General features: G+C 36.4%; 1 protein-coding gene, 1 long non-coding RNA gene and 1 pseudogene across 2 annotated transcripts; 2 read left to right on the top strand and 1 right to left on the bottom strand.

Annotated features, from left to right (window-relative positions):
• Positions 1-282, bottom strand: part of LOC107672890 (GTPase IMAP family member 7-like) — a 5,311-nt pseudogene extending 5,029 nt beyond the window's left edge.
• A 2,917-nt stretch (positions 283-3,199) lies between these two features.
• Positions 3,200-5,836, top strand: LOC107672889 (GTPase IMAP family member 4-like). The gene is made up of 4 exons (XM_016466267.1): positions 3,200-3,241; positions 4,401-4,429; positions 4,555-4,588; positions 4,705-5,836. The coding sequence occupies exons 1-4, from the start codon at positions 3,200-3,202 to the stop codon at positions 5,482-5,484; spliced, it is 885 nt and encodes a 294-aa protein (XP_016321753.1). The 3' UTR covers positions 5,485-5,836.
• Positions 5,837-9,884: 4,048 nt separating this feature from the next.
• On the top strand, positions 9,885-10,963 carry LOC107672911 (uncharacterized). The gene is made up of 3 exons (XR_001632350.1): positions 9,885-10,385; positions 10,558-10,654; positions 10,818-10,963. It is a non-coding gene; the product is annotated as an uncharacterized LOC107672911 (long non-coding RNA).
• Positions 10,964-12,173: the final 1,210 nt, after the last annotated feature.

The following is a 12,173-nucleotide window of genomic DNA, read 5'->3' as shown; positions in this document are numbered from 1 at the left end:
GCCAACCCGAGCCGTGCCGTGCCGTACTGAGCCGTACCGAGCCGAGTCGTACCACGCAGTGGAAAAGCGCCATAAGATCCTATCGCACAGTGTTATCCCGAGACATCCAGCAGCAATCGATGACTCCATGGATCCAACGATCAAGGGTGGTTGGCTCTCCATCTTCCCTCCGGAAGAATTCAAATGCATACAAAAAACCTGGCCTGCAATAAAACGGGCACATCCATATCATATTACTCAATGATCAACTCACAATAAATTTATATGGACCTTGTTGGGGATTGCCCCTCTGAATGCTAGGTTTGGATATTATTGGCCGCTACAGAACCCCGATTAAGGAGTGGAGTCATCAGATGATTCTTTTGCCTTTATTATGCAGCATAAGACCACATACACATAGTGTGCAGCTGAGGTAGTTTCTGTGAACAATACAATAAAATACGAATGAATAAACATGAAACTTAGACACACAATTTTTCATTTGATTTAACAAATCAATTATTCATTAGATTAACAAACATTCACAGACCCCTCACCCAATAAACATACTGAGTGCCAAGATGCCTTTTGCCTTTATTATGCAGCATAAGACCACATACACATAGTGTGCAGCTGAGGTAGTTTCTGTGAACAATACAATAAAATATGAATGAATAAACATGAAAATTGCTAAATAAGGAACATAACAAATCTCCATTCTTAATAATAAACACACTTTGAACACCACTCAATAGTATTGTATAAGTATGCAGCGTCTTGTAAACGTATAAATACAGCAGCATAAGACTGGGACGTCATATTGTACTAGTAATATGGACCTGTAATAATAAAAAATGATAGCTTATTTTATCATATGTAGCACCAGATTACCTAAATAAAGTGTTTAAACATTAGCCGCTATGCTAACAGATTTAGACCGATCATGGAAACATGATTAAGCACTCTTTTAGGGCATCTAACATCTTGAAACTTACACACAAACAAACCCTGATAGAAACGGAGTGTTATCTGCAATGCTTCTGAAATTATCGTCAACATATAAGTATGATTAAACTTACATCGTCACAAACTTGTACTGCATAATGGGCTGCTGCACGCGAATAACAAGCGGATCCTCCGATCACGTAACAGAGAATATGCACTTACGCAAAGTGCGCACATACACTAAAGCACCATTGTACGACAATCGCGTAACACTGAATGGCACATTTACATAGACACGACAAACATGAACGTGAATGTAGAGAATTCACAACAGACCTTAATGTACATTAAACTCTTTTTTTTTTAAACATCATTAATTAATTTAAATCATGAATTAAATTCCTTAAACATTCACAATCATGTGCTCAATTCACTAAGATAAAGCTCACTCAGTGAATTTGTGTCAATGACGTGACTTCACTCTAAATAATTAATAATATTCAACATAGCTTTTAACTATGCATACAACTCTTACATCAAGTTGATAATATTTACGTTTCTCAAATCACAAAATCACATTACGTGTCCTCAACCAAGCATTAAAATGGCTGCTCAACATTACATAATTCGTTTGTACACATTGAGTTGATAATTCTTCCAAAACTCACAGAAATAATTAGATCATAACATGAAAAAACATTAGAGACAAAATACAACAATATGAATCTCCTCTTTCAACTATTTAGGAGTTAATGTTAGATCGTTTAAACCAGGGCTGTCCAAACTCAGTCCTGGAGGGCTAAAGCGTGTCTCATTGGATGCAGCCAAAGAGTATAGAAAAAGCGAAAAAACAAAACTTTCCAAGTGAAAGCGACTCGGCAGTCCACTAGCTTCTAGCTGCCGCTATGGCAAATATCAACTGCTTTGTTTAAAAAAACCGCACATTAAAGCTGAAATACAGCCTGAACGATGACAACAATATGTGTTTAATTAGGGTTGGAGCTAAACTCTGCAGGACACCGGCCCTCCAGGACCGAGGTTGGACAAAGAGTATAGAAGACCAAGAGGCGAAACTCAGTACAGCGTTCCATTGCACCAGCAGCGCCCAGCAGCAGCCCTGCGCTTCCGCCATTTTGGGGTGAAAGCGACTCGGCAGTCCACTAGCTTCTAGCTGCCGCTATGGCAAATATCAACTGCTTTGTTTAAAAAAACCGCACATTAAAGCTGAAATACAGCCTGAACGATGACAACAATATTGTACAATCACTAGACTAGTGATCATCAAATCCTTTTAACAGTTTATTTTACAGATTTTATTTTAAAGTCTTCCCTTTTTTCACAAAACCTTTTGCTCTCTAGAAACCATGTCAGTTTCGGTTGAAAATATTTTAAGTTCAAGTGTTAGCATTATTAACACTGAATTAATACCAACATATGAAATTAAATTAATGACAGAAAAATTAGGAATGTTGGACAATAAATATATAACGGGAATATAACAGCTTGACAGTACACTGTTTTTGCAGTAGTCTTATATTAATGTCTGTTAAAGGAAGACTGTAAACAAAAAAAACACACACACAGCCACTTTCTCCAAAATTGTTTAATTATTTAATTATAACAGAGACACAGCAATGAATCATGTTCTAATCTAGATCATCCTAAAAACGGTTAAAGTTAGCAGGTGCATAAGACAGCGCTACGTCCCCACTTCAAAACACACAATATTTTACACTTTTGTGATTAATTACCTGTCAGGGTCTTTGGGAAAACGATGAAAGGCGAGATTTTTACTGTCACACTGATAGTTTTTGCAGTGGATTGCCCAACATTGCGTTCTTTTATTCCACTTTGACCTCTCTTTCGTTGTTATTCTGTCTATTTCTGTATATCTGTGCTGTTGTCCAGTTGGAATTTTCACCCCAAAATGGCAGCCGCGCTACCATGCTTTTTGTTACCCAAAAAGCATCAGAGTTTCTCCTCTTGGTCATCTATACTCTTTGGTTTGGACAGCCCTGGTTTAAACTGTTTAAGCTTGTTAACACTCACCGAGATTCAAGTTCACACCTGACAAAATACAGCTTCAAATCCAATGGTTCAAGTGTTCATGACGACCTCAATCATGTGCATGAATTGTGGTATAACTTTTGTGTCCGTGGTTAAAACAAGATGTTCATTTTTTCTCCGCCATCTTGATTGATGCTTATAATGAAATTGTGGTGTGCGTCATGGCAGGCATGGCGTACTGATGTGTTGACTGCGCAGACTCATTGGCATGATTGAGAGCAAACATGAGAGGTCACAGGCCTACGGCAGGGTGTGGCCAAGTAAAAAATAAAAAATCTCCAAAAAATCGCTAGTTTTATTTAAATATAGCTAAAAATAGATCCTTGTCGCAAAAAATTTAAAAAAAGTCGCAGCTACAATGAGAAAGTAGCTAAATTTGGCGACAAAATCCCCAAATTGGCAACACTGCTGCCAATACTCGCTCGCATCGCACCAGAAAAAGGGCGGAGCTTCTTGTTTTTTTCCACTAATAGCAAATTTCCATCTGCTAACACATTCTAGTTACCAGGCAGATTGTCTGATATCAGGTTTCACAGACCAAGGTGACTTAAGGGCATAATTAATGATGAGTTCATACAAATATGCCACAAAACCATTCATATTTTTTTCTTTTATAGGGATTTTGCATAGAGGTTACAATAGCAATTCATTATTTTGAAATCATGACAAAATAGAATTCTCTGTTATTTCACAGGAATACAACACCTGCTGTGACATTTTCACTATCTCTTTGGATTCTGGTAATTTCCTCCTCTGGGTGGAGCTGATGAAGAGTATATAAATCTGTGATTGTCTGAAACTGAAACTACCCTAGAAACAGTGCATCTGTCTGAAGACCAGCATCACAGTGAGTATTTTACATCCTTAATCTCAATTATAATGTTTCTATGTTCTAATAGCAGATTTAACATGGTTGTTTAACATCGTTATCTCTTTAGTCATTGTGTTTCAGAAATGAAAACACATTCACAGTGAGTCTGATACATGTGTTAATGCTGAAGTTTAACCAAATAGTTTAGTGTGATTTACTGTGTTTAGCTGATAAACATGACTTAATTTTCACCAAAGTAATCTCTATTTGCCAGCTTTACGACTTCATGCCCGTTGATATGCAAACATTTCAGTAGATCTGACAGTGTAATGGTGTCAGGTATTTGCAATGTAAAAGACTATCCAGATAAAATCACACCATGATAAAATCAGTTTGGAATTTCCTAGTCTGGAGATCAACAGCGCAAACACAGGAAGTCAGTGTTTCATTTATTTTGTGTGTGTTTGTTTCATTTTTAAACAGAATAGAATTAAGTGAAAGAGGAACTCAAGGGGCTTGAAATTCTGTTTTACATATTTCATATATTTCTGTTCACTGGATAATTGTGCAAAATTATAATGATTTGCTGTTTTTGCAGGTTGTGCAACAGAACGACAGAAGACAATGGTATAAAACATTCATTCAGACATTTCATCATCTAAAAAAATGCATACCATTTTATTTATTTATTTATTGCGCTAGACAAATGCTTATAAAACTTTATTGTGAATGTGTCTGATAATCTCATACAGGCTGAGAATCTGCGTCACAGATTTATCAATGCAGGTAAATCTTATATTAACCACAGAAACGCACATGACATGATCACACATAGTAAGCTATGTAAATAGGCTACAGATAATATGAGAATTGATGTTCTAAACATTTTCTCTCTTCCTGAGTTTTTCCTTTCTCTTCCTGTTCAAACTCCTGTAGCAGCACCTCAGCAGAACAATGATAACATTAATATCGTCCTTCTGGGGAAAACTGGAGTTGGGAAAAGTTCATCAGGAAACACCATCCTGAGAGAGAACAGATTCACGTGTGGAAGAAGTCTGTCTGCTTTTACAAGTATATCTAGTGTTGAGAGATCACTGATTGATCGCAGATCTGTGTCTGTTATTGACACTCCTGGGTTTTTTTGTACTAATCTTTCCCATGAGGAGCTGTCGAGGGAGTTTGCGAGAAGTGTGTTTCTTTCTGCTCCAGGAGTTCATGCCTTTTTATTCGTTGTGCCCTTTGGCAGGTTCACAAAGCAGGAGGAAGACATATTGAAAAAAGTGAAAGGGGTTTTTGGTAAAGATGTCCTGAAACATGTTATTATCCTCTTCACATACGGGGATGAATGTATCAGAGAGAGAATACAGACAGAGATTGATGGGAATGAAGTTGTCAGAAAAGTTGTTCAGAGTTGTCAGGGTTATCATGTCTTCAATAACAAAGATCTGAATGACAGACAGCAAGTCACTGATCTACTGCAGACGATTGACAGAATGACAGAGAGGAATCAGGGCTACTACACCAATGAGATGTATGAATGGGCACAAAAGACCACATGGGAAAAATTCTGGAAAATACTTAAGGACTTTTTTTATGCTGTAATTGACTTTTTCCAGAACCTGGCTAACAGTTTTGATAATAGCCACTGGAGACAAAGAATGACTCCATACATGAGACTCTAAAGAACTAAGAATTCATTTTATTTGCTTTATGTTATGAAACATGGTTAAATATAACCTAAATGTGGGTGACATTCTACTCTGCTTATGGGGGGAAATTATGTATCAGAGCAAAATGAGAAATTAATTCATGCAACACAATATTTTAGCTATATTGTACGTTCACATGTTTGAAAATATGGCTGTTAAATTTTAAAACAGATCATTTTTTTTATCAGAAAGTATACAAGATACTTCTTTATCTTTACATGTTTCATTCATTAAAAAGAGTCTTGTATAAATAGATCCTTACTAAACTATGAATACAAAAAAAGTCTTGCAGCAGACATTTCATGCCTTAATGCACATTCAGCCGGCACCTATTAACAGTATCCTGAGCTATGCTACTCTCCTTCTGTGCTCTTATGCTTAGTAGTTTTTATGCTTAGTGGACATTTTTTTTCAGTGTAATTTTCATAGATGTACTGATATGATTATGGAATTCATTATAGCTATTCCTAAGTCTGACAGTGAATGACAAATGTATAACATCTACTTAATAATAAACTCTTATAAGTCCTTATTGTCATTTCACTTTATTTGAACCTTTTTATTTATTTTGTATAAACTTTTTTACTCAGAAATTGCTAGTAAATTTCACAAACTATTACAAATAAATGACAAGTAACAGTGAACTATAGCTGCAAGCAGCTATTTAGTGGCCACAACAGAGGCATAATGAGGAGATAAGCATGACAGCGAGCATCAGACCAACTGCAACAAGGAGTAATTAAAGCCATTTTAAGATAATTTTAGTCAAACTGGCTGAAAAAATATAATAAAATATAATAAAAAATGAATAAAAATATAATTTTTGCCCCCCTTCCTGTTTTTTTTATTTTTTATTAATATTATTGTTTTTTTTTGCATATGTCACACTTAAAAGATTCACATCATCAAACACATTTTAATATCACACAAAGATAACCCACGTTAATACAAAATGCAGTTTTTAAATGATTATTTCATTTATTAAGCGAAAAAAGCTGTCCAAACCTACCTGGCCCTACGTGAAAAAATAATTGCCCCCTCCTGTTAAATCATGAAAGAACTGATTAACCACATTATTTTAGAAATCCGAGTTAAACTTCACTAGCCACACCCAGGCCTGATTACTGCCAGACCTGTTGAATCAGGAAATCACTTAAATAGAACCTGTCTGACAAAGTGAAGCATGCTTAAAGAGCAACACATCATGCCGCGATCTAAAGAAATTCAAGAACAGATGAGAAACAAAATAGTTATAAAGCCATTTCAAAGGCTTGCGATCTAAAGAAATTCAAGAACAGATGAGAATCAAAACGGTTGACATGTATCAGTCTGGAAAGGGTTATAAAGCCATTTCTAAGGCTTTGGGACTCCAGCGAACCACAGTGAGAGCCATTATTCACAAATGGAGAAAACTTGGAACAATGGTGAACCTTCCCAGGTGTTGCCGGCCAACCAAAATTACTCCAAGAGCACAACGATGACTCATCCAAGAGGTCATAAAAGAACCCAGAACAACATCTAAAGAACTGCAGACCTCACTTGCCTCAATTAAGGTCAGTGTTCATGATTCAACCGTAATAAAGAGACTGGGCAAAACAGCATCCATGGGAGAGTTCCAAGGCAAAAACACACTGCTGACCAAAAAGAACAAAGGCTCATCTCATATTTGCCAAAATATATCTTGAATATCCCAAAGACTTTTGGGCAAATAGTTGAACTTTTTGGAAGGTGTGTGTGTCCAGTTACATCTGGCGTAAAACCAACACAGCATTTCATAAAAAGAACATCATACCAACAGTCGAACATGGTGGTGGTAGTGTGATGGTCTGGGGTTGCTTTGCAGCTTCAGGACCTGGACAACTTGCCATAATTTATGGAACCATGAATTCTGCGCTCTATCAGAAAATCCTGAAGGAGAATGTCCGGCCATCAGTTTGTGACCTCAAGCTCAAGCGCACTTGGGTTATGTAGCAGGACGATGATCCCAAACACACCAGCAAGTCCACCTCTGAATGGCTCAAGAAAAGCTAAATTAAGGTTTTGGAGTGGCCAAGTCAAAGTCCAGACTTAAATCCGATTGAGATGCTGTGGCATGACCTTAAACAGTCCATTCATGCTCGAAAACCCTCAATGTGGCTGAATTAAAACAATTCTGCAAAGAAGAGTGGGCCAAAATTCCTCCACAGCTATGTGAAAGACTCATTGCCAGTTATCACAAACGCTTGATTGCAGTTTTTGCTGCAAAGGGTGGCACAACTAGTTATTAGATTTAGGGGGCAATTACTTTTTCAAATAGGGCCAGGCAGGTTTGGACAGCTTTTTTCCCTTGATAAATGAAATCATCATTTCAAAACTGCATTTTGTATTTACGTGGGTTCTTTGTGTAATATTAAACCTTAATGGCTCAACCTTAAATGACTCAAAGACTGAGGTTATTGTCTTTGGCCCATCAGACAATTTCAAATTGAACAACTCGACCTTGGATAGCCTGTCAGTTTTTGAATCAAAGTGTTAGGAACCTTGGTGTTCTCTTATATAGTCAGCTCACTCTAGAGAAACATGTCTCCTCGGTTGTTGCTTCTAGATTTTTTCAACTCCGCTTACTTTCTAAAATCAAACATTTTCTGCCTGAAAAACCTCTTGAGAAAGCTGTTCACGCGTTTATTTCCTCTCGATTGGACAATTGCAACTCTTTGTATTGTGGCATCTCAAAGTCCCAAGTAGCTTGTTTATAACCAGCATAGTAACTGGTCCAAAACGCAGCAGCCAAATTTCTTAAAAAAGGCCACAAAAATCATCCTGCCACCCCCTTTTTGCAAGCTCTTCATTGGCTCCATGTTCATTTTAGGATAAATTTTAAAATCCTCCTATTTGTTTATAAATGTTTACACAACCTTGCCCTGTGTTACTTATCAGAATTGCTGCATCCTTACCCTACCAGAGATTTAAGATCTGGTAATCAAAACTTACTTATGGTTCCTTCCACAAGGCTGAAACGCAGAGGAGATAGAGCTTTTTCGTTGATGGGCCCTTGACTGTGGAACAGCCTGCCAGCACACCTAAGAGCTGCTTCATCTTTATCTGTTTTTACATTTCTTTTGAAAACTCACTTGTTTTCTTTAGCTTTTGCAAACTGATGCTGTTTAAATGTGTTCTTATCTTTGATCATTTTGTTGTACAGTACTTTGGTCAGTCTTGTGACTGTTTTTAATGTGCTTTATAAATAAAAGAACTAGAACTAAAACGTTCATTACCGTGAAAGCTTCATTCAGCATTGCTCACCAGTGACACCTAGCGACTGTGCAAAGAAATATCAGACATCCTGAGGCAACCCGGTATCACGCCAAAATGTGTTAATAGACACGTTGGACCACTCAATGATATGTGTGAGTGTCACGTTTCGCCTCCTCTAAACGTGAAAATGACATGTATGTATGAAGCTGGAGTTACCACTTGAGCACCAGCAGGGGCAATAATTTCCCCAATGCCAACAACTCCACACGAACCAAAGACAAGCGATATAGTGTGTTAAAAGATGGATTTAGATAACTTCAAGACGCATACAGGTAGGGTTTCCACCCGTCTCATAAAATAGTCGATTGTCCCATATTTATGAATGAAATTATTAATTTGATATTTGCCTGTCGTGGGAAAGGGATCATGTAAAAAGTCCACACATTTACCATATTTTTTACCATAGTAACTGACGCTCGACCATGTCATGTGTAGTCAATCCCTTACGAAAATTAACCATGGTTGTATTGCAGTAAAATAACCAAGGTTTTTTTATTATTATTATTATTTATTTATTTGGCGTATTGATTGCCATTTGTATAACCACGGTTTTATTACAAACACCATGGTTAAACTATGGTTAGTGTAGCAAAACCATGGTTAATTTGTGGTTACCATGGTTAAACTATATCCACCATGGTTTTTTGGTTTAATTTGTAGACATGAAAAAATACTATAGTAAATTATAGTAAATACTAAGTGTTTTTGAACCATGCTATGGTAAAGTACTTGAATTAATTTGTTGTGGTAATTCTATAGTTTCTGTGGTAATATAACAATTATAGTAATATAAACAAATTACTTTACCCAGTATTGTACTAAGTTTTCTACAACGATAGGGTGTATTATACTACAATACACTACAGTTTACTGTAGTAAAAACTAAAGAATACTACAGTATTTATTACAGTTTATCAGTTCACTATAGTTAATATTACAGTATGCTGTAGCATTCATTAACAAAGTGTTGTGAATACTATAATATATAAGGTATAATACACTTTACTATAGTAGTTTAAAAACACTATAGTGTTTACTATAAATTACTATAGTATTTTTTCATGTGGGTAATTTTCGTAAGGGATGCACAGTAACCACAACATATACCATGCTTCACCTTAAATGTATTTTTACTGTGGATTTTTTACGTATGTTAACCACAGCACTTGTCATTTTACCATAGTAACTGTTTACTGTCTACTCTTTGTATTAAAAGCACTGTATAACACAGCACTTACCATGGTTTTACCACAGTGACTGTATTTTTAATGTGGTATTTGTAGTTAAAGCACATAACCACAACACTTAATATGGGTTTACCTCAGTAGCCGTAGTTTTACTGTGGTATTTGTAGTTACTAAAGCACAATAACCACAGCATTTACCATGGTTTTACCACAGTAACTGTGTTTTTACTCTATACTATTTGTAAAGCACAGTAACCACAATGCTTGCCACGCCTTTAATACCTTTTTGTGAAGTCATTGTAATTCAATATTTTTTTTCTGTCTTGCAGTTACGTCAGATCACATACTCCACAACAACCTGTAATCCAGCAGCTCTTTTAAGAAGCCATCTCTTGTAAAAGTCCTTTCTTTCTTTCTCTCGCTCTCTCTCTCTCTCTCTATTTTTCCAAACTATAATCCACGATTCATTTACACATAGTTTTGCTCTCTCTCTTTCTGTAGTTCATCATGGACTATTTTTAAAACTCAAAATCAAATTTTGACCAATTCTGTCAGAAAGCTGCTAGAATTAACAGGGAACTTGCACTCGAAGCTCCCAATGCTGATCTTGAAGAAGCTGCCAAGGAGGCTGAACAAGTCCTTCAAAGGTTCAGCCCTTCACAGGTTTTGTTGAACACATTTAGTTATAACCAATTTGCTTTAATGAAGGCATCCTTATTTTATGTGTTAATAAAAACTTTCCTTATAGTCCTTGCTATCAAATATTTTGGTCACAGATCATTTTTAACACACTGTCTCAACATGTATATATTTCTCTTTGTTTCAGCTGAAAAGGAAGACCAAAGGAAGGCCTGTCATGGGATTTGAATTTGAGCATCTTGAGCATTTATGGAGAAGACCAAAAGCTGCAAAGGCAAACACTTCCAATGGTACGTCTGTGTTGATCTGAGCACCTTGACTGAACTGTACTGCAGTTACATTTGCACAGCATTTGATGTTTCTTAAACGTTGCCTTACATATCCCATCAGGAAGAACCCCCAGAAAAGTGTCATGTCGAAGTAGTAATAATATCATATGAATTTGCTGACTTGGTAAATTGTATGAATTATTACTACTTCAACATGACACTTTTCTGGGGGTTCTTCCTGATGGGGCCGTGGGATATGTAAAGCAAAGTTTAAGAAACATCAAATGCTGTGCAAATGTAACTGCAGTACAGTTCAGCCAAGGTGCTCAGATCAACACAGACGTACCATTGGAAGGTGTTTGACTTTGCAGCTTTTGGTCTTCTCCATAAATGATCAAGATGGTCAAATTTTGGTCTTGGTCCTTTGGTCTTCCTTTTCAGCTGAAACGAAGAGAAATATATACATGTTGAGACATCTGTGACCAAAATATTTGATAGGAAGGACTATAAGGAAAGTTTTTATTAACACATAAAATAAGGATGCGTTCATTAAAGCAAATTGGTTACAACTAAAAGTGTTCGACAAAACCTGTGAAGGGTTGAACCTTTGAAGGACTTGTTCAGCCTCCTTGGCAGCTTCTTCAAGATCAGCATTGGGAGCTTTGAGTTCAAGTTCCCTGTTAATTCTAGCAGCTTTCTGACAGAATTGGTCAAAATTTTATTCTGAGTTTTAAAAAAAAAAAGGCCATGATGAACCACAGAAAGAGAGAGAGCAAAATTATATGTAAATGAATCGTGGATTACAGTTCGGAAAAATAGGAAAGGAAAAGCAGAGAGAGAGAGAGCTAGAGAGAGAGAGAGAACTTTTATAAGAGATGGCTTCTTAAAAGAGCTACTGGATTACAGGTTGTTGTGGAGTATGTGATCTGACGTAACTGCAAGATAGAAAAAAATATTGAATTACAATCACTTCACAAAAAGGCATTAAAGGCGTGGCAAGCGTTGTGGTTACTGTGCTTTACATAGTTTACAGTAAAACAGTTACTGTGGTAAAAGCATGGAAATTGTTGTTGTTACTGTGCTTTAACTACAACTACCACTGTAAAACTACGGTTACTGAGGTAAACCCATAGTAAGTGTTGTGGTTGCTTTATCTACAAATACCACATTAAAGGGGTCATATGATGTTACTAAAAAAGAACATTATTTTGTGTATTTGGTGAAATGAAATGTGTTTATGCGGTTTAAGGTTCAAAAAACACATTATTTTCCAC

The sequence above is a fragment of the Sinocyclocheilus anshuiensis genome, unplaced genomic scaffold (genome assembly GCF_001515605.1).
Source record: "Sinocyclocheilus anshuiensis isolate Anshui unplaced genomic scaffold, SAMN03320099.WGS_v1.1 scaffold464, whole genome shotgun sequence".
Lineage (NCBI taxonomy): Eukaryota > Metazoa > Chordata > Actinopteri > Cypriniformes > Cyprinidae > Sinocyclocheilus > Sinocyclocheilus anshuiensis.
This window is presented reverse-complemented; position numbering and strand designations above follow the sequence as displayed.